Genomic DNA, 22680 nt, shown 5'->3' with positions numbered 1-22680 from the left:
GAACAGATAGATCTCTTTGAGCATGTGCAAAGGAGAAGGTCAAGACTAGGTTATTCTAGTCTGTTATTTCTGGAATGGGATTAGGAGAACTCTCCCAGTTTTGTGATTGACTGGGGCCATTCCTCCTTCACATCCTGTGAAGACCAACAATGCCCTTCATTCCTCACAACTCCCTCCTTTTCTTTTAGATAATTACTTGGTATTCATCCTTCACCAGCAATGTCTTCCTCAAATTAATTCATAATCCTCATCTTTGATAGCACTACTGACTTTTTCTATCAATATTTTTACCTCTTCATTATTAGAGCCAAACACCAGTCCTAATTTGCTGATAGAATTTTATACTATTTGAGTTATTAACTGGATCATATATGGGAGACACACACACAGCTAAAAGGATTATCCCACTTAGAGCCAATAGTAACATACTCAGTAACTGTTTCCATCATGAACCAGTAAACCCATTCGTCCAAAGAGGTACTAAAGGGGCTTGTCCAGTTTTAGACTGGCACATGTGGCAACTTTCTGATATCCATGGTTATCTCCTTTACCACCTTTCCATTGTCATCTATCTTTAGACAACAATTTGATAAGTTCAGTTTACCACAGACTCCTTCAGCCAAAAGGTAGTCTAATACCAATCTGTCTTTTGTTAGCAAGGCTTGATCAGTCAGTTAAGTCCAAGGCTTTAGCTGTATAACTGGTAATTTTTCCACCGGCTTGGAGTCTTATTAGTCTTTTCAGGATATAAACTGGGGTTCCAAAGCCCCAGCTCCCATGCTGTACCCAGGTAGCAGGCCCTTCAGTCTAGATAACAACTCCCTGACCAACTCTTTGGACAACTGGGTATAGGTAGTAGTCCTATAAATCCAATAATGTCCCTCTAGTGCTAGTTGGTCTTCTAACAAGTGGATAATACTGTTCCTCTTTACTTCCAAGGGACCCTCTTAAATAGACCATATAATCATCATAACAGGTACATTTCCAAAGTTGCTGTACCTCCTTCCACTGCAAGTTTTTATACCAATGTCTTTAGAAAGGTCTTCCTGGCTCCAAGATTGATCAAACTAAATTACTGATTTTATGCCATTGGATCAACCCCAAGAATAGCTAATATACCTAGTGATGTTCCTTAAATTATTTTTCTTGCAAATGGCCATTTCAGCACTTTCCCTGCAAGTCCATACTAACTCATAATCAGTTTCCCTTAACAAATGCCCCAGTTTGTGCATCTTTACAAGGGATCCAGGTACCATCATTAATCTCACATGAGTCTGAGGCCACCTAAATCAAGTTGTGCAGTCCTGAATATATGCACCCTGCTTCTGGACATGTCCAGACATTTGCTACTTCCCAAGCAAATATCCTGGCCAGTTAGTTAAAAACAATAGTCACCCTGTACTGACTCAGTCATATGCCACTGGTGTTTCTCTCCTCTGGATCAGAATCCTGAGCCACAGTGCACCTCTGACCAGGAACTGAGAATCTAGGCCAGACCCAGGAGGACTGTCACCCAAGGCCAATTCTCAAACTGCTGTGAACTATGGCAAATTCAACAGTTAGTGGGCACAATAACTTCTGAATTTTGTCTGTTTAATGACTCTCCTCAATCCAATTCACCTTCCATTCAACCTCCAAAGTGATTTTCCTAAAAGATAGGTTTGATTATGTCACCCATCTATTCAATGAGCTCCAGGGTCACCCTATTAACTTTAGGATCAAATATCAAGTCCTCTACTTGGCATTTACAGCTCTTTACAAGTTATCATTTTGCTACTTTACAATTTTCTTAAATTTTATCCCCTTCCACTTATACTATGTTCCAGCCAATTTGACATAAAATTACTATATCTTGTCTCTAAGTCTTTTCAATGGCTATCCCTTGTGCCTGTAATATTCTCCAGCTTTATCTCCTACTTTTGATTTCCTTAGCTGTTAGTACCTTTCCATCTGAGATTATCTTCCCTCAATTCTGAATAGATTTTGTCAGTACCTATTTCTTTCTGTTATAGACAATAAAATATGAGTTCTTTGAAGATATAGGCTGGTTTTGCTTTTCTTTGTTTTCCCAATTAGAAAAGTTCCAGGATATAGGGAGTGCTTAAGAAATACTTGTTTGGGGCAGCTAGGTGGTGCAGGGGATAGAGCACTGGCCCTGGAATCAGGAGTACCTGAGTTCAAATCTGGCCTCAGACACTTAATACTTACCTAGCTGTGTGGCCTTGGGCAAGCGACTTAACCCCATTTGCCCTGCAAAAACCTAAAAAGGAAAATTAACAAACAAACAAAAAAAAAAATACTTGTTCCCTAAGGCAAAGAACAAAACAAAACTCCAAACTAACTAATTTTGTTTTATGGTATAAAAAGCACTAGACTTGGAATTGTGGGGCCTTGATTCAAGCTCTGGTTCTTCTAATAGATGTATGATGCTGGTTATTATGTGATAAAAGGAAGCATTCTAAAATATAGGTAATATAATGGGCAAAGTCTTCAAATACAACTTTGCAAAACAAACATTTTTCACCTAGATGTTTCTTCCAAGACTATTTAGAATGGAAGACATAATATTAAATCTTGAGAAAGTTTAAACTATTTCTTTGGAGAAGTAAAATGAGGCAATCTAGGCTCATTGCTTTCTGAGAATATGTCATAATACAGGGAAAGAATTTAGAGAAAAATATTCATTATTTTCATGATTTTTTAAGTTACTTAAATATTACATAGTGGATATTGGGTTGAGTTCTTTGGTTTAAATCCCACTACTTACATTTACTAGCTGTGTAATCATACAAGTTATTTAACCTCTCTGGGCCTCAGGCAACTTCCTCTCTTTCCATATCCTGCCCCCAATCATCAAGTATTTATTTTTTCTTCCTCTCACTACAAACTCTTATTGGAAAACAAAAACCAAACAAAAATGAAGACCTTATAACAAATAAGCATAGTAAAGCAAAACAAATTTCTATATTGGCCATATCCAAAAGCATCTCATTATGCATATTAGTTCAAATGTGGCCTTAGACACTTAATATTTACCTAGCTGTGGGACCTTGGGCAACTCACTTAACCCCATTGCTCTGCAAAAATCAAATTAAAAAAACAACAACTAAAAAACCTCACTTGAACCTATAATCCCTATCTTCCTTTATCTCTTCTGCCCTTTGTCACAAAATTCCATGAAAAGACTATCTCCATTTTCTTCTCACTCTGTTCTTAATCCCTTATAATCTGGTTTCTGATATTATCATTCCATCAAACTGCTCCAAAATTACTAATAATCTGAGTTGCTGAATCTAAATTTTCTTTCATTCCTCATTCAACTCAACATCTCTGAAGACTTTGACACTCTTCTCTTCAACAATCTCTTCTCTAAGTTTTCAGGGCAACCCTCCCAGTCCCTCAGACTTGCAACTTATTACCTTTCACCATCCCATCCAACCTGTACTAAGGTCTGCCGATTTTACCTTTGCGACATGCCCAAATGCGCCTTCTTCTGTCTTCTGACACTATCACCCCTCCAGCCTAGGCCTTAATTACCTAATAGTCTACTGGTCCACTTGCCATAAAACTCTCTTTCCATTTCAATCAATTCTCCATTCAGTCACTTAATTTATTTTTCGAAAATGTGAAGTTTGATCATGTCATTTCACCCCACCCACACCCCTGACTCAATAAACCTAGTGGCTTCCTATTGCCTCCAAGGGCAAATACATAAATGCTGGCATTCAAAGCTCTTCATAACCTAGCCTCCCCCTACTTTTTTCAGTGTTCTTTCAGTCTATGCTAACATGGTCACTTTGCACCAATGACATTAATCTCCTGGCTATTCCATGAACAGGACACTCCATTTTTTAGCTTTGGCTATTCTCTCTGGTTATCTCCCATTCTAACAATTAACTTCCTTAAGTCCCAAATAAAACCTCACCTCCTGTAGGAGATGGGAGACATCAAGCTCCTATTCTTAGGCAGAAGATTCAGCCCAAGATCTGTTCTGGGAGATCCAACATCCCCATCCTCGGGGCTCTGGGCATTAAGTCTATATTCTTTCTTCTTTTAGGAAACCCTATATTGCTATTATGGACCACAGGCTAAGTCTTAGGTTAGCTCTGAGCATCCCCTCACTTCTGCCCAGGTTTGGAGTCTATGATCAATTTTGTTTATCCCTAAGTCTAGCATGGAGCTTTGATCATGGAGTTCATAACTGCTCTCCTGGTTACTTGAGTATAAGATGAATCTGTGATCTTGGGCTGGAAAGATGACCCTTTTAGTTTCTCCTTTGATTTCCCAATCACTTCTCTGTATTCTTCTTAAACTGTTAGTAGAGCAATTGCCCAGATATTATGTTTTTCTCATATATCTTTTTTTTTTTTAGGTTTTTGCAAGGCAAACAGGGTTAAGTGGCTTGCCCAAGGCCACACAGCTAGGTAATTATTAAGTGTCTGAGACTGGATTTGAACCCAGGTACTCCTGACTCCAAGGCCAGTGCTTTATCCACTATGCCACCTAGCCGCCCCCCTCTCATATATCTTAAAGTGTGAAAAAGACCTAGATATTCTTCAAACTGTTAAAACTATTTCTTTCAGAACTGTTTAGTCATTTCAGTTGTGTCCAACTCTATGTGGCCCCATTTAAGGTTTTATTGGTAAAGATATTTGTTGAGGACCACAGGTGAGTGAATCTCTGACCATGATGGTTGAATAAACCCTCTTGGTGGAAGGACTCTTTGCCTGGTTTGGTTCTCCATCCTAGGAAGCTTAAGTAGTTACTTTCTAGCATGCAATGTTCCTGGAAGGTAAGCAGTTATATGGTTATGACGCACTTGATATGCCAGTACATACAGCAAGGACTCGGAACAAAGGAAGTACTCAATGTTATCAGAGAATTAGATAAAGGGACCTTGTAATTTTTGTAATATATAAGCTTGGGCACAGCTCAATAAATCAGACTCTCTTTTCCATCTTATTGGAGTCCCATCTCTTCGTTTATTATTCAGTCTTCAGTCATGTAACTCTTTAATTCTTTCCTCACTCAGCCACAGGTCGGTGGGGCCCCCAACATTCTGGCACCCAACACCTGGCTCTGAGAACACTGATAACAGGCTAAAGGGGGAGTCACAAGCCCACCTTAGTGTCAGCTGAAGGTCCCCTTTGTTCAGGATGATGACCGGGAATCTCAAGTTAAGATAAGGGGAAGTCTTGGATGAACTACTATACCATTACTTTCACTTTACTCCCAAGCAAATTAGTAACAAATATGGGGAAAATTCAACTTATGCAGCCCAGCCAAGAGACGTATGAGAAAGTCCTTTTGAAATTAATGAAACATAAAGGACCTATAGTCACAAGAAATCATATAAAAGAATTCCTAGATTTGATAGAGCTCACATCCCCCTGGCTACCCAAGGAGGGAACTTTAAACTCAGAAAAGTAGAAGGTGGTTAGGGAACAGCTCTCAGAGTACTTCTTGTCAGTAGGAGCTGACAATTTCCCTGTTCATTGTTTCCAATTATATAACATTATAAAACTATGCCTGGTGGACTCTGAACATTATAGAGAAGTCTGTAGGTTCAATGTAGGGATACAAGTAGAAGACAGAGGAGGAGAGTCAAAAGAAGTGACCTCAGAGACAAATAAAAAGGTCAAAAGTGAAGACACAGGAGGTGGTGACAAAGAGACTGAGCTTATTTGTCCCACTGCTCCTCTACTATCACTCTGCCCTTCTTATAGCAGCATGCAGCCCTCCACACTCCCTGTGGAAAAGCCAAGACAAAATAGAGAATGGATGCCCCTGTAAGTTGGTTAAGAGTATAAATGTGTATGTGTTTAATGTGTCTATGTATGTATTTAAACACCAAAAGGACGTTTTACATCTCTCTACTGACCTGGAGAGGTGGAAAAATGTTTCTATAATTTTGAGATTTTGGTGCCAGCCAGGGTGTCCAACAATCTCACTTTGGTAAATTTGAAATCTTTTTTACAAAAGAGTTGTTTCTGTGTTTCTGTAATTTGTAATAGTTTGTGTCTAAACTCATTTGTGTGTGTATGTGTGTGTAATTCAAATCTGAAATAGTTACTGTTACTTGAGTTAAATGCTACTCTTTTTAGTTTTGGTTATGTTTTTTGAAGTTTATCAGATCTTTGGACAATATGCTTTAGCTGCCTGGAAGGCAATAATTACTCCTAGACATAAGAAACAATCATTAGTGATAATTACACAAAATAGTTGATAAAGTTTTACAGATTTTTGTTTCTCAGCTACTAGAAGCTGTTGAGAGGTCTATAGAAACAGGCCCTACATTAGATATAATAAACAATTGGCTTTAGAGGAACTGCACAACTGATTATGAGCATGCCCTTTTCAACCTTTCAAAGGATTAAGACTTTGATGAATATGTTAGGAGCATGGATGTAGGCTCTTACACTTTTCAAGCAGCTATGATGACTACACAAGACAGGAAAAGGGAAAATACAGAAAATGATTGAATACTGTTGACTTTTTCTTCTCCCCGCTTCTATTGCTATGATTCTGTGCTACCAGAATGCTTCCCTCCACCCTTCCCCCTTTCTGCTGCTTGCCAGCTTACAGTTCTGGCTCTTATCTCTCAACCTTCAAGTTAACTGAAATGGAATTTATTAAGGAAAAAGGACTAATTTATAATAAAGAGAATTATTTTATTAAAACAGTACTATAAGTGCTAAAAAGGGAATTTCTTTGGAGTTAAAAAAAATCAAGAAAAAGAGTGCATATTACCAAATATGTTAATTAGAGAAATCATAGAAGGAAACACTATCTTAATTTGAGAAAATTTTGGGATAGTAAATTTCAGAAAGACAAGAGAATCAGGTACATTTTAAAGATATATAATTTGGTTACAAAGAAATGCCAGAAAAAAGGGAAATTAAATAGTTAATTTTCTACCAGAATAATTTAGTAGCATTATAGCTTCAGGAGTTTATTAGTACATATTTTGATAATGTTAATTATTACAGAGATTGATGGAATACTGGGGATCTACGAACAGAAGAGACCCCAGGAAAGATTTTAGACCTGTCCCCTTATGGGAGAAGTTATGCAGTTTATTCCATCTGAAGAAGGGGACATGGGATATTCTAATTAAGCTGTGAGAAGTTTTTTTTAAGTGGCTGTTTGCCTTCTCACTAGTTATACCAGTTAAAATCTAGAAGTGTTAAATATTAAACCTTTTGAAAGGAAGATGTATTGTAAAAGTGGAATCATGTAGAGGTATGTACTAAAATTATAAGAGTTAATGGAAAAGAATAAAGGGTTGTAAGGAAAAATGAAAAGGCAGATAGAAACAATTGGAGTTTTTGAAAGTATGGAAATTGGTAAAAAGATTGATTTTGGGATTTTGGGAACCTTGGGAGGTGATTTTAAAAAAAGGTACAGAAAGCTAAAAGTTCAAATATATATATATATATATATAAACTGAATTATGGGGTTTGTAAAAAAAAAGTTTTTTTTTTATTCTAATGTTTTATGGCTCCTCTATAGTCATAGGGAGAAAAATAATGAATAGAAATGTTAAAATAGATGGGACAGAATGGTCTTGGTGGAGGCTGGAAGTCTGCCAAAACTATTGTCAGGACAGACTGTGAGTTATGTGCTCTTAATCAAGTTTTAGAATTACTAAACACGGGGAAGGTAATAGTTTACACCAATTCAAAATATGATAGGGGTATAGTTCATGTATCTGGAAAAAAATCTGGGGTGAATGAGTAATGATAAACAGTAAAGGTAAAGAATTAGTACATATTATTGTAATATCTCAAATTGAGGGAAATCTTCAATTCCCAGAACATAAAATGTTCTAATATTAAGAAATGTTTGCCAGTGAGGATAGGAAATAAAAAAGTTAGAGCTCTGAGAAGTCAGAATTGCACTGATAAAGATAAAAAGAATTTGCAAACATTTTAGGCTTTGAAAAGAAAATGATTTAAGGTTATTATGAATATGAATTTTGGAATTTAAGGGAAGTATAAAGATTTTTATTTTTGGCAACTATTGGTCTTAAGAATTTTTCTGTGTTGCAAAATTCTAGGGAGTAAAGGGAATATACATGACATAGATATGTATTTAAGTGATGTTGCAGAAATTCGACAATTGCATTAGACTGCCACTTTTGCAATATCTGACAGTGAATTGATTGGAAAAGTGATAAACCCTGTAAGATGAAAAATTTGATATGAAAGCACTTGGTAAGTAAATATTAATTGTTTCTTCAAATTGGGTAATTCTATAATGATATATCCTCTGACAATACATGTAATTGAATTAAGGAAAGCATAGGAATATTAAAACACTCCTCCAAAAACAAAAGAAAGGGGGAGATAAAGGGATAACCCTATCAACAAGTTGAATACTTTAAATTTTCTTCCATGTAATGCTTCAGGAGTTACACTGACTGAATGGTACTTCAGAGTTAAAAAACTAGGAGTAGAGAACAAGAGGGTTATGTGGAAAAATCTGGCCACTAATGCCAGATTTCCTAGCCATGGACTAGGAAAAGTAATAACCTGGGGGGTGAGGATTTGTTTGTGTTTCCCCAGGGAATGGAGAACCAGCAGTATGGGTCCCACAGAAAGCTATTCACCTGTACTGAGCACCTCCAAGATCTACAGGCTACAGTGGAGACAGAGAAGACACGCTGCAAGAAGGCGCAGGAGAGCAAAATACACGAGTGATTGAACAAACCTGAAATTATGTTTGCTACTCTTATCATAACAATGATGACTAGGATGGCTCAGAGAACAGAGACAACAGAAATTCATTGGACTTATTGGAGTAATCCTCCGTGGCCATCCCTAGTCATGTGGGGAGATCCCTCAGTACCCATAGTAATGATTGGCCCAAAGATGTTGGAGCCTATATTTGACCCCTCTTTAGAAAATATCACTATAGCTAACCCTACTGGGTTCAATTATACAAGTTTATCCACCAGTCCCCCAATATGTTTTTCCCCAGTTGGATCGGGTACTGATCCATGTATTCCCTTACTAAATGTAACTTATGTACTCCAGGAAGGACATACCTTCAAAACCTATGGCACCATTACTTTTAATCTGATTATGAACAGTCCCGATGCCACAGTCAGCAATCATACATGGACTAGTCATCTACTACTCACTTTGTTTAAATAATGCATTTTGGACATTGAAAAATAGGTATCCCTTAGTAGTTGAATGCTGTTCCACTTGTGCCCAGGAATGTGAGTTCTGGCAAGAAATGAGTTATAAAGCAAATGGCACAAGTTCCATGATTTCTACACTCATTGGGACTTGAGTGGATGATGGGTCTGTACACTGGGGTTAGGTCAAACCCATATGGACTACACAAATCCACAAATATCAATAGCATATCTGGAAAATGTTTTGCTGCTACTGGCAACATCATCCATTATCATGATTATACAGGGCACATATACACCAATGAAACAACACAGAACAGTATCATGGTGTTTCTCCCTAAGAATTATGGGTTCCTGGTAGGGAATGTCATCACCAAAAACAATCAGGGAAACTTTGGAATATCATATATAGGAATTGTGAAATTTATCAGTGTATAAATAAATTTTTAGTTACTAACACACATATCCTTATACTAACACAACTCCTTTTACCCTCTTACCCGTTAAAATGTCGGGTTGGTATCAAGCTCCATCCTTACTCAGCTAGTAAAAAAAGGAGGTTGTAAAAGGTGCATCTTGTGTATTATTCTTGGAATTATTTTGCTTGCTTCACTTTTAGCTTCTGCCACCTCAGTAGCAATATTAGTCACATCTTTGCAGGTGGGAACAAAAACTGCTGAATTTGATACAGAATTGCGAAAAAAAAAGTATCTAAAGCATTACAGCAACAAGAGAGAATTAATAGGGATCTCCTTGTGTTGACTGACAGTGTGAAGGAAGTAGTGCTTGCAGAAGGGAATGAACTTGTTCTGTTATAACATAGATTAAATATGAAATATGATTATAGATATATGCCTCTTTGTTATCCCAGTAAAATATAATACATCTGATTATGATTGGAATGAAGTTAAAAACAATTTGCTAGGAGCATTTGGAGATAGCTCTGTAACTTTGGATATACAAGCATTAGATAATATCATTGGATAAATTAATACTACATCTTTAAATAATATGAATGTAGATGAAATTGTTGAGAATCTCTGGAATTTCTTGAAAGAAATGACTCCTGTGCATTGTCTTTATACTCTTGTTTCACCTCTGATCCCTCTGATCATATTAGTACTACTTGCCTGTTGCTTTGTTCCTCTATGTTGCCATTGCTAGAACCAGGTCATGAGCTCCATTGGAACAGAATTCTATCTCTTTAAGCTTCAACAAAAGAAAGGGGGAGATGTTGAGGACCACAGGTGAGTGGGCCTCTGACCATGACGGTTGAACTCTTGGTGGAAGGAGTCTGATCTTTGCCTGGTTTGGTTCTCCATCCCAGGAAGCTTAAGTAGTTACTTTCTAGCAAGCAATGAGATAAGCAGCTATGCAGTTATGCCACACTTGATATGCCAGTACATACAGCAAGGCCTGGGAACAAGGAAAGTATTCATTGTTCTCAGGGGATTAGATAAAGAAGGGACCTTGTGATTTTTGCAATATATAAGCTTGGGCACAGCTCAATAAATCAGACTCTCTTTTCCATCTTGTCGGAGTCCTGTCTCTTCGTTTCTTATTCAGTCTTCAGTCACTTAACTCTTTAACTCTTTCCTCACTCAGCCATGGGTCAGCGGGGCCCCCAACAGATATTAGAGTGGTTTGTCATTTCCTTCTCCAGCTCAATTTACAGATAAGGAAACTGACGTGCCCCCGGTCACACAAGAAACAACTAGTAAGTGTCTGAGTTCAGATTTATACTTAAGAAGATGAGACTTCCTAACTTCAGGCCCAGCAATCTATGCACTGCACCACCTAGTTGCCCCTATTTTAGGATACATGAATGCAAAATTTTCCTCTAAATATAGTTGTCCTGAGAGCTATCAATTACAAAGAAATCATTAAGTACTTCTAATCATTCCTATTTCATTATAAATAGAATTGAGAAATGTGTGAAGTATAACTTTAAAATAAAACAAATGAGAATATTTTAGCATATTAAAGGCAAAAAATTACCAAATTAAAGTAAAATATATATATATATATGTATACACACATTGTACATGCTTTACAAACAGATACACATGAATACATTTGTTATGTATTGCATTGTTTATGTACATACATACATGTGTATATATATGTGTGTTTGGAGTAAGCACTCCAGATGTTCATATGGACAAGTTGTACCTGACCTATGGTAAAGCATCCCAAACTCACATTGGTCTGATCAGTCATTATTGGACACACTGTAATTTGTCTCAAATACAAGTGATGTCATTTTGATCTTCTTTGACAACCAAGGATAAGAACCAACTATATGTACATGTATGTCTGTGTAATAGGATCTCACCTTCATAGGTTGTTCCACACCAAATACAATACCGATGCTCTTCTCTTAAATAACTTGTCAGAATTTGTAATTTTTCCAGTACCTAAAAGACAAAATAAGACATTATTCACTGCTACCCATTAAAAATCATAAGACATCCTGATGCAACTTTGTTCAAAATGCATATTTCCTTAATTCTTTCATATGTGAAAAAATTTATCCTTAAAATAACTGCTGTGTGCTATCGCAGAACTAGGTGTTGAATAAATTTATTATTACTAAACAAAACAGAACCCACTCAGGGGATTAGCTTCAAACAAGTGTGCATGAAGGTGGAAATATTTTCTACTAGATTCAAACCCCCTTTGTGGAGAAAGTAATTTTTAAAAGTCTTTTTTTAAATAAGCCAAGCCAAAAATCACACATTTGAATTCCAAGGATAGATATCCTTTTTTTTTTTGGGGGGGGGGTAGATTTGGAATTGGTATTATCAGGTTTGAGTTACAGCCTCAACAAAGCCAAAAGGGCAATAAAAAGTTTGAAGGAAATTAAAACTCATAGCTAAAATGACTCTAAATTATCTGTATATTTAATGTATAAGTTAAAATGTGATTAAAAACCCAAATTAATTTAAGCCCCTTACTATGATACTGAGAAAAGAATTTCAAGAAATTTCATTAGAAAACATAAAAAAAATTTAGGATGAAAACTAACACTCAGTTCTCCATCACCATATTCATCTTTTTCCTGTTCTTTCTCTTCTTTCTCTTCTTCATCTTCCTGTTCCTCTTTTTCTGGCATGAACCAATACCATGACTCCCTGGGAACTTGAATATCCTAAAAACAAACATTACTTGAACTACAATATATAATAAGTATCACTTATGAGATCATTAACAAAAGTACATTAATGGTTCCAATTACTTCCAAATCAACTTAGAAACTCTTTAAATAATCATATTAGTTCAAGGTAATTGTTACTCCATTGGTGTTAAAGGACATGAGACAGGATCCTAAATTTAAACAGTTAATACACAATTTGACTAGAAGAGTCAATTTGACTAAAAAAGATTTTATATACAATTTGGATGTGGTAAAAAAAAACTGCATTGGTTAAAAGACAAAAGGGTTACCAGCTTCTCTGAATTCAATTTTAAGTAAAAACAAAATAAAACAAAAAAATCTAGTACTAAAATTATATTAAACAAAATTTAATTTTCCTTTGGTGATTCCAAAGGTGCTTAGATATTTTGAGGGGTCTCAGTCCTCATCATCACCAACTAGACTGGACTATGGGTATTCAATAGGGCTGTTTAACCAAAAATTTTGATTGAGATTAATGTTGGATGAATATTAATATTTTTTATATTTAATATTTCGTAAATTCTTTTTGGTAATGATTTAAGTAAGCTTAAATGCTAAAACAATCTGCTCACTTGAGTAAGAGATCAGAGGCTTACCTTCTGTGCGTCTAACTGATGGCAGGCTCTCTGACTTCTTTTAAGATCAGCTTCTAATTTAAGTTCTTCTTTTTTACTTTTGAGTCTCAATCTGATTAAAAGAAGAAACAATACTCAGATCAGATTTGTACCAGTTCATATATTTTTGTGCACAAATACCAAGAAATGTATCTTGGTAGATGAAGAGGGGGTAAGATTTTAAAAGAGAAAAAGTTAAAACATGAAAAGCCTTTACCGAAACTGATCTGCAGCTTTTTCTTCAGTTTGGTTTCTCAAATGAATTTTTCTTCGGTAATTTTCCAGTTCTTCTTCTGCTTTTCGTTTTATTAATGTTTCATGACCAATGCCACTTCTTCCTAATTAATTAAAAATTATGGTGAGAGAATCTATTCTTCTCATGTCAACACATTATATTTTAAATTTGTAAAAGTTGTAACTATATAGATAAAAATTTTAATCATTCATTTGTTTCAGTTCAAAACATGAGAATAAGCTGTATTTCAGACAGAAAAATAAAATGGGACTTACTTAATACTAATCAAACTATGAAAGCATTAATATAAAAGATTTTTGTTTAGGAAAATGTAGTGATGACCCACCCAAAACAAATTAAATACTCTTGAATTGACAAATGAACTGATACTGAAAGTATTATGGAAAAAGTATTATTATGGAAAATCTTTTTAATTTCCTTCAGAGAATTTGAATAACTAAAATATACATATTATACAAGTAGTATTATGAAACTTTTTAAAAATTATTTTTCATGATTTTAAAACTGACTTGGTTTTGCTAAAATGTATCTTATTTTCAACTTGAAATTTTATGAGCTTCTAACTAGTTTTTAACATTTACTTTACATTTAAATAGAAAAAGATCAGTTTCCAGAACATCAGGAAACAATATTTCCTATGAGCTTATGCTTTGAGATCTCTCGATAAGGAAAATGATCTACGAGAAAAAATAATAACTTGGCTAATATTTATATTTGAAATTAAAATAATGATCAATTCAGAAAGTTACATACCTGTTTTGATGTTCAGAGGAATGGGTTCAACAATGCCACTGCCTAGGAACAAATAATGTTTTAAAAGTTTTATTTTCAAATCATATATAATTGCTTCATGTAATCAGACATAACTGCATGTTGAAAGTACCATGGCCAGTAAAATATAAGGAAATTAGAAGAGTTTGGTAAGGAAGAACAAACTGATAATACTAAATTAGAAAAGACTGATGATAAATGGATTTCTGTGCATAGAAAGAATTCTGATCATGTTAAAATAAAATAGAAAATATCATAATTTTTAATTAAAGATAATTAAGGATTTAGTTAATTCTAAACTAAGAACATATGGGCAAGCTGTCAATAAATTAAATCTTAGTCAGGAGTTTATAGTGATGTCTGAAATTGTCCATTGAACAGAGATAATCACCAGTAACTTGTCCTTAGCTGTTAGCCAAAAGGCTTAATTAATAGTTACAGACAGTCTAGGATCTTGCTTCAGGTATGTATCAGTAAGGGAAATTTTGCAATGACTTTCAGAAAGTGTGCTATAGGGGCAGCAAGGTGGCACAGTGGATAGAGCACCAGCCCTGGAGTCAGGAGGATCAAATCCAGCCTCAGACACATAATAACCTAGCTGTGTGAACTTGGACAAGTCACTTAACCCCACTGCCTTACAAAAAAAAAAGTGTACTATATTTGTGTTTCTGCTAGTACCAAGCAACAGAGTCACAAAACTGGAAGGTATGCCGGAGGCCAGGCAGTTCAACCTACATATAAACAAGAATCCTCAGAAATGATTATATTAAGGATGAAATGGTAGTGGTAATAGGAAACCAATAAAAAGATCAATGAGACTGGAATCAGGAAACATTAATTATCTCAGGTTAAAAATATGTATGATGGAGAGCTAGGTGGCACAGTAGATGAAGTACTGGCCCTGAAGTCAGGAGGACTGAGTTCAAATCTGGCCTCAGACATTTGACACTTATTAGCTGTCAGACTGCCTTGCCAAAAAAAAAAAAAAGATATGTAAGTTAGATGGAAGAAACAGCAGGTATATAATTAAGTATAAATATGAGTAGTATAGTTCTGTAAGAATAGAGTCAGACAACCTCAGAAACTATATGAAAATAACTATAAAAAACTTTTCACACAAAATCAGATCTAAATAACTGGGCAAATGTCAATTATTCATGGGTAGGCCAAGCTAATATAATACAAATGACAATTCTATCTAAATTACTTATATTTAGTGCCATACCAATCAAACTTACAAAAAAATTACTTTAGTGGGCTAGAAAAAAAATAGTAACTAAATTCATATAGAGGAACAAAAGCTCAAGAATTTAAAGGGAATTAATGGAAAAAAATGCAAAGAAAGGTAGTCAGGGCATATCAGATCTAAAATTATATTATAAAGATCTGTCATCAAAACTCTTTGTTACTGGCTAAGAAACAGAGTGGTGATCAATGGAACAGATTAGGTGCAAAAACCCAGCAGAAAATAGCTATATTTTGATACTACTGTTTGATAAACCCAAAGATTCCAGCTTCTAGGAAAAACTCACTCTTCAATAAAAATAGCTGAGAAAAACCATAAGACAGAATAGCAGAAACTAGGTATAGACCAACATCTCACATCCTATAAGGTTAAAATGGGAGCAGGATTTAGACATAAAAGGTCATATTATAAGTCAATTAGGAGAACAAGGAATAGTTTACCTGTCAGATCTATGGAAAGGGGAACAATTTATGACTAAAGAGATAGAGAGCATTATAACAAACTAGATAATTTTGATTACATTTAATTAAAGCTTTTGCACAAACAAAATAACTGTAACCAAGATTAAAAGGAATGTAGTGAGTTGAGAAACAATTTTTACAACTAATGTTTCTGACAAAGGACTCATTTCTAAAATATATAGAGAACTGAATCAAATTTATATAAAAAAAATCATTTCCCAAATGATAAATGGTCAAAGGATATGGAAAGGCAATTCTCAGACTAAGAAATCAAAGTTATCTATAGACATATGAAAAATTGCTCTAAATCATTACTGATTAGAGAAATGCAAATTAAAGCATCTCTGGGCTACCAGCTCATACCTATCAGATTGGTCAATATGACTAGAAAGGAAAATGATCAATGTTGGAGGGGATGTGGGAAAACTGAGACACTAATACAATGTTGGCAGAGTTTTCTGAAGAGCAATTATGCCCAAAGAGCAATAAAATTGGGCAAAAACTTTGATCCAGCAATACCACTACTGGGTCTGAAGAGTTCATATAAAAGGGTAAAAATCCCACATGTACAAAAAATATTCATAGCAACTCTTTTTTGTAGTGGAAAAGAATTGGAAATTGAGGAATGCCCATCAATTGGGGAATGACTGAACAAATTGTGTTATGTGAATGTAATGGAACGCTATTTTTCTATAAAAATTCATGAGAGAAAGGATTTCAGAAAAAAATGTGGAAAGATTTGTATGAACTGATACTGAGTGAAATAAGAAGAACCAGAAGAACATTGTACACACTAACAACAACATAGAGTGATGATCAGTTATGATGGATTTGTTCATTTCAGCAGTATAATAATCAAACACAATATGCAAAGATTAGTAATGGAAAATACTGTCCATATACAGGGAAGGAACTGTGGAGTTTAAATGAAGACCAATGTTTATTATCTACAATTTTTAAAAGTTGCTTTATATATCATTTTTTTTCTCTCTAATGTTTTCTTTCTTCTACTTGGATTTGAATAATCTCTCACAACATGATCAATATGGATATGTGTTTAGTAAGATTATGAATATAGAGACTGTATTAGATGGCATTCTGTCAAGCAAATGGAGAAAAATATAAAACTTAAAACCTTGCAAAAAATGATTAGTAAAAACTACTGTTGCATATGTAGTTGAAAAAACAAACAAATAAATGTTTAGAAAAAAAGAATAAAGTCAGAAGTTCTATAAGGATCAGAATGAACTTAAATTGGCAATAAATGCTAAGTGCTATAAAGTTTTTTTAAAAATTATAGGGGCACTTCTCTAATCAGCTAAAATAATAATGAGGCTCAACTCCTCAACTCTATTTTTGTATCATCTAAACAACATGGTCCTGGTCTAAGAGGACAAAGATGGTTAAAGTTAATTAAAATGGTTTTTTAAAATATATATCTTTTCAAAGTGGGGAGAGGGGGAGAGAGGGTGAGCAAGAAAGAAAGAGAGAATGAGAGAGAGAGAGAGAGAGAGAGAGAGAGAGAGAGAGAGAGAGATCAAGATCAATACTTGTTCATTGATTTTTTTTTTGAGTGGGTACATGCATTTTAATGGTTAACAGTAAAGATGTTCTTACATTTTAGTAGTCAGAGATTAACTTTAACTTGTGTTTACCTGGAGAAATGATTATTGAAAAATATGTGGAATTTATGCAATGTATACCTTTCATAAATAACTGTATACTGTTGAGGTTGAAAAAAGTTCAAGATACTAACATAGCAAATATATGTCTGTGTAAATATTCAGAAAAAAATTGCATATTGCAAAAGTCATTTGTATTAAAAATTACACAAATTCAATAACAATATGAATATAAAAAGTGACACTGCAAGAATTTTCTGCATTAAAGAGCTATGCATGTTTTAAGTACATAGTTTAATCCACAAGACCACCTTTCAATTCCCTTTAGATAGAAGCATGCTATGAGTTTTAATTTCTACTTAGAATCAGTTCCCAAACCACCACGAACATAAAGCCCATTTAAGCAGGTATACAAGTGGCAGCTTCCTCCTCAGCATCAGCTCGGTTTGCGTTAATTTCTGCTAGTGTTCGCCCAAATCGAGCCCATTCACCATAGCGAGGAACGGCGATTTGCTCTCCCATGTCATATATAACTATCTGTCCTTCAGAATCCCCTACAGCAATCTCTCTCCCAGAATGTGTCCATTTCACATGATTAAGAGCAGGATTACCCTCCACAGAAATGCTTGCAGTCAGCACCTCTGTGTCATTGTTGAGATTCCACAGATCCAGTCTCCCCATGCCATCCACACAGGCAGACAGGGCAGGATGGGTTGGTGACCACATCACATCATAAACATAATCTGAATTGTCTTCAAATGAGTATAAAGGTTTATTATTCTTGGTTGTCCAAAGTTTCACTGTCTAGTCAAATGAGGAAGTGAAAAAAAGATGTGAGAAATCTACAGCTCCAACTGCTGCATGGCAATGAATACCAGTTATTGGTCCTTGGTGTCCTTCAAACATCTCACTGATTCCGGCTTTACTGCCATGGCAACATGCTGTGTATACAGAGCCTTCTTCAATTCCAACAACAAAGTTGTTGACATCTCCAACAGGAAAGGACATAGAAGTGACAGCTACAGCTTTGGACTGCTTATGAACCAACTCCATACTATCCTGTGGATGGGAAAGCATGTCCAAACTTCATGAGCAAATTTCTCCATCAGTAGAGATGCTAATCAAATTGTGAGCATTTTGGGTTCCAACTACATTCACACAATAAACAGGATGCGTATGTGCAGCAGCTGAAAGTGGGGTTCTCTGAACCGGGGTTCTTTTATTGCTTCGATTATCCCACAATACAATTTGGCCAGAATACGTACCACCAACAACCAGATTGGGATGAAATTTTGCAAATGTAGCCGACATTACAGCAGACTGGCAGTGAAACACATACTCTGGGGTAGTTTTTTTGTATTTCATATTCCACATGAGGGCCACCCCATCAGGCTCATGAGGAGCATCTTCATTGTTGTTATAGGAGGCCACAAGCAATTCTGGGTACTGAGATGACCAATCCAGACAACTAACAACACAATGTTTAGACCAATGTTCATCAAAAAACTGTCTATTTAAGGACAGTTTAGCACCTGCTTGAATTTCTCCTTCTTTATCTTCCAATTCTCTCCCACTGTAGTCAAAGAAGATGTTAATCTGCTCAGAAAGAGCTCTTTCTACAATTCTTGTGCAATTATCAAAGAAACTTAGAAATTCTTCAGAGTGCAGGATCTGTTGTTTTTCCTCTTCAGTAAGCTCATGAGGGGGAACTTCTTCTTCATCATCCTTCTTTAAAGTTTTCTCTTCTTCAGGTTCAATGGGTAGCTTGGGGGTACAACATCATCATCTTCTTCTTCATCTTCCTTTGGTTGTGCCATAACTGGTGTCTGAGTCTCCTTTGTGTATGTGACAATTTCTCGGGGAGGAAAGTCAACTTGTTTAATTTTAGCCATACCAAGTTTAATAGGTCCTCGTCTAGATCCCCTGGCGCCATCTCCAGAGTCTTGGCTTCCAGCCTCACTTGGAGTACTCACAGATTTGGAGGATGGAGACATAGGAGGAGGGACCAGAGGAGATTCTGGTGTTAGCCCCATGCTCTGCAGCAATGCTTCTGCTTCTCTCCTCTTTTTTTCAAGGTCAGATTCTTCCTGTACTGGAACAACTGCTTCTTTCTTCTGATCAGTTTCCTTTTTCTTTCTTTCTTCTTCCTTTCTCTTCTTCTCTTCTCTGACTGGAGCTAAACGTTGCTTCTTTCACTCCAATTCAGCCTTCAATTCACTTTTGTCTGACATGGTTGTGATCTGACGTGGGGGCAGCCCGGGGCACGATGATCCTCCCGGAACTGGGTCTCAGGCCTCCACAGGCGCCGGCTCCTCAGCTTCCCCGACCGCACAAAGAGCTTGTTCATTGATTTTTTAAAGGAACTGTATTCCAAGATAAATGAGAAAAAAAGCAGCATGGCACATTGGAAAAAGAACTGGATCTGGAATCAATACTTGATTTTGAATCCTGGCTCTGGTACTTGTTACCCATGTGAACTTGGAGAAGGCACTTAACTTTTCTCCATTATTTTCTCACTTATAAAATGAAAAGGTTGAATACCCCCTAAATTTACTTCCAGCTCTAAATAGCACAACACAACCCTTAATGAGTTCAAGTCAATTGTCCAAATCTCCTATTAAGATACTCAAAGAATTGATTTAATGATTTGATTGCTGCACAAAGTTAATAAACCATGAAAGATCATGGAGAAAAGGCAAATGTCCTTTTCAGAGGAGATACAGTTTGCAAACAAAAAGCCAGTCAACTAGACTTACGTTCTTTTTTTTTTTTTTTTAGGTTTTTGCAAGGCAAATGGGGTTAAGTGGCTTGCCCAAGGCCATACAGCTAGGTAATTATTAAGTGTCTGAGACCAGATTTGAACCCAGGTACTCCTGACTCCAAGGCCAGTGCTTTATCCACTACACCACCTAGCCACCCTGACTTATGTTCTTTGAAAAATTTTAAAATGTATTGTTTGTGAGAACTTAGAAACTATTGAGCATAGCTTCAAAACCAAATCATGTCAAGCTTCACTTCTTTTATTATGGATAAAAGCAATACTATAGAGAAAGTATATTTATATTTCACTAAAGCATTTGTCAAAAGTCTGCCCTGCTATCCTTTAAGATTAGAAGCAAAGAACAATTCTTAATGGATCAAAGTTAACTTGAAAAGAAGTCTATAGTATAATGTCCCAGGGATCATATTTTTATAAGTAACTTGGATGAAAGTATAGAAGGGAGGCAAGGAAAGGATTCCTGATGCAGATTCAAAATCCACCTCTAACACCTACTTGGTGTTCTTGGTGCCATAATCTTGCTAGTTATAATCTATTTCTAGCTTCCTCACCTATAGGAAGAATAAATGTTCTTACTATATCTACCTCAATAGTCTATTATAAAGATGAAGAGATAACACAAGAGGTTAAAAGAGCTAACATAAATTTCAGTTCTTCTTAAGACAACTTTGAATAATCTGACACAAAGCTGTGAGAGCTAGCTAACATGTTGGATGACATTGAATAGCAAGGTGACACAATGAACAGAATTCTTGGCCTTGAATCTGAAAGATCTGGATTCAAATGCAGCCTCAGACACCTATTAGTTGTGTGTGTTTCTGGGAAAGTCACTTGACCTCTGTCTACCTCAGTTTCCTCACTTGTAAAATGAGCATAATCTACTTCCTAGGGTCATTGTGAGAATCAAATTAGAAAATACTTATAAGGTGTTGGCACTTAACAGGCCCTATTGTTGTTGTTGTTATTATTATAGCAGTAACTATTATTGTAATTATTATAGTAATGGAAACTTCAAAGAGATCTTAACAGGCTAGAATGATAGACTGAGTCAAGAAGAAAAAAATTTAACAGGAAAAACTATAAAGTTGTGTACAAATAAATCAAATTAAGCAGAGAGGTGTAGGCTATCAACAATTACTCTGGAAAAAAAAATCTAAGAGTTTTAGTGTAAACTCAATGAATTTTCAAACTCAATGAATGAGCAATGTTATGTATCTATCCAAAAAGGTAATATCCTAAGCTGCACTGAGAGAAGTATGAAGTAGCTGACATTCCCACTGTGCTCTGCCCTGGTTATATTGTATGAGGAGTAAAATTTTCAGTTTATGTACCACATTTCAGGACAGATAAGCTAGAAATCATTTGGAAGAAGCCAATCATTCTGTAAAGAGGGCTGGAAATTATACCATATATGAAGAAAGGCTATATGAACACATAGGCATTTGACCCAGAGAAGTGAAGACTTCATTGGGGGATATTACTGGCATCTTCAAGTTTCTAAGGGGTTATTATATAGAAGAAAGATTAAACTTGTCCTGCTATGACCCAGAGAGGAAAAACTAGATACATTAAAAAATATTTTTAAAAAGAAGCAAAATAGGAAATTTAGGCTTTATGCAAGGAAATATATCCTAATAAATACAGTTGATCAATGCAGAATGGGGGGTGTGCAGTGTTGGTCCATACTCACTGGAAGTCTTTAAGTAAAGGAGGAAGGTAACTTGTTAGAGAAAGGATTTATTGCTAAAGGATAGATTGAACTAAAAGTTACTAAATCCCCATGGATTCTTAGATTCTGTGATAATGTTTTGGCATAAATGACCATAAGGATGAAATCTGAATGACCCAAAATCCACCATTTCCCTGACCATCCAAATATCCAGGTCTCAATGGGATTGATTTTGTTCTATTCTGACATTCTAAAGTGGTTTTTAAAACTGTTGAGATGCATTTGAATGGAAGCTCTTTGAGGGTAGGGACTTACCTCTTGCGTTTATATCCCCTACACTTCAGTGCTTTGTATACAATAAGCACTTTTCATTTACTGCTTAATATATTCAGTGCTTTAAAATTTTTTTTTATTGTTTGTACTACATCTCAAACAATGGTTTTTCAAACTCAAAAGGAGAATGAAGAATCATTAAAAGCCAACTATGTAGTTGGTTTTGCAGCTACCAAAACTATAGAATAGAATGAGACATAATCTTGTAGCTCCTTTGTTCTCTGCTCCACAATTGTTTCCCAATTTTTACTGAGGTTCCTAATCAATTCCCTTAAAAGTTAATTAAAAAGGTTTTTTAAAATATGCTAACTGTGATGCTAACTGTAAACTGAATTTAATAATGAAGGGATTATGGGTTATCCTTTGCTCAAGTGAAATGGGAGAGATTTGGGGACTTTGGTCATAGTTTAGAAATAGTTAAGAAAATGAGGCAAGTGTTGTACAGGAAGGGGATTGGATTAGACACATGACTTTTGAGGTTCCTTTTAGCTTTGATCTTAAGACCTCTCTGGCCTTCAGCTTGTTCTCCAACATTCTAAATTAGTTATTAAACATTTTTCATAAATTTTCAATTTATAAGATAAAAATTTCCATTTTAACTAAAAT

At 35.5% G+C, this 22680-nt stretch overlaps 1 protein-coding gene and 1 pseudogene across 7 annotated transcripts in view; both read right to left on the bottom strand.

Annotated features, from left to right (window-relative positions):
* GPATCH11 (G-patch domain containing 11) overlaps positions 1–22680 on the bottom strand; it is a 33998-nt gene that overhangs the window by 990 nt on the left and 10328 nt on the right. For 6 of the 7 annotated variants that reach the window (XM_074209710.1, XM_074209711.1, XM_074209709.1 and 3 more), the window contains 5 exons: positions 13947–13988; positions 13155–13275; positions 12920–13010; positions 12174–12296; positions 11481–11562 (listed from right to left, as the gene is read on the bottom strand). In XM_074209710.1, the coding sequence (XP_074065811.1) occupies positions 11481–11562; positions 12174–12296; positions 12920–13010; positions 13155–13275; positions 13947–13988 (459 nt within the window). Of the gene's footprint in view, positions 1–2208; positions 2261–11480; positions 11563–12173; positions 12297–12919; positions 13011–13154; positions 13276–13946; positions 13989–22680 lie in introns of all 7 variants that reach the window. The other variant, XM_074209706.1, reaches the window with a different exon arrangement.
* LOC141504603 (cytoplasmic dynein 1 intermediate chain 2 pseudogene) lies at positions 14011–22676 on the bottom strand (annotated as a pseudogene).

Source organism: Macrotis lagotis, chromosome 1 (genome assembly GCF_037893015.1).
Source record: "Macrotis lagotis isolate mMagLag1 chromosome 1, bilby.v1.9.chrom.fasta, whole genome shotgun sequence".
NCBI lineage: Eukaryota > Metazoa > Chordata > Mammalia > Peramelemorphia > Peramelidae > Macrotis > Macrotis lagotis.
The sequence above is the reverse complement of the archived record's forward strand: the minus strand, read 5'-3'. Positions and strand labels throughout refer to the sequence as shown.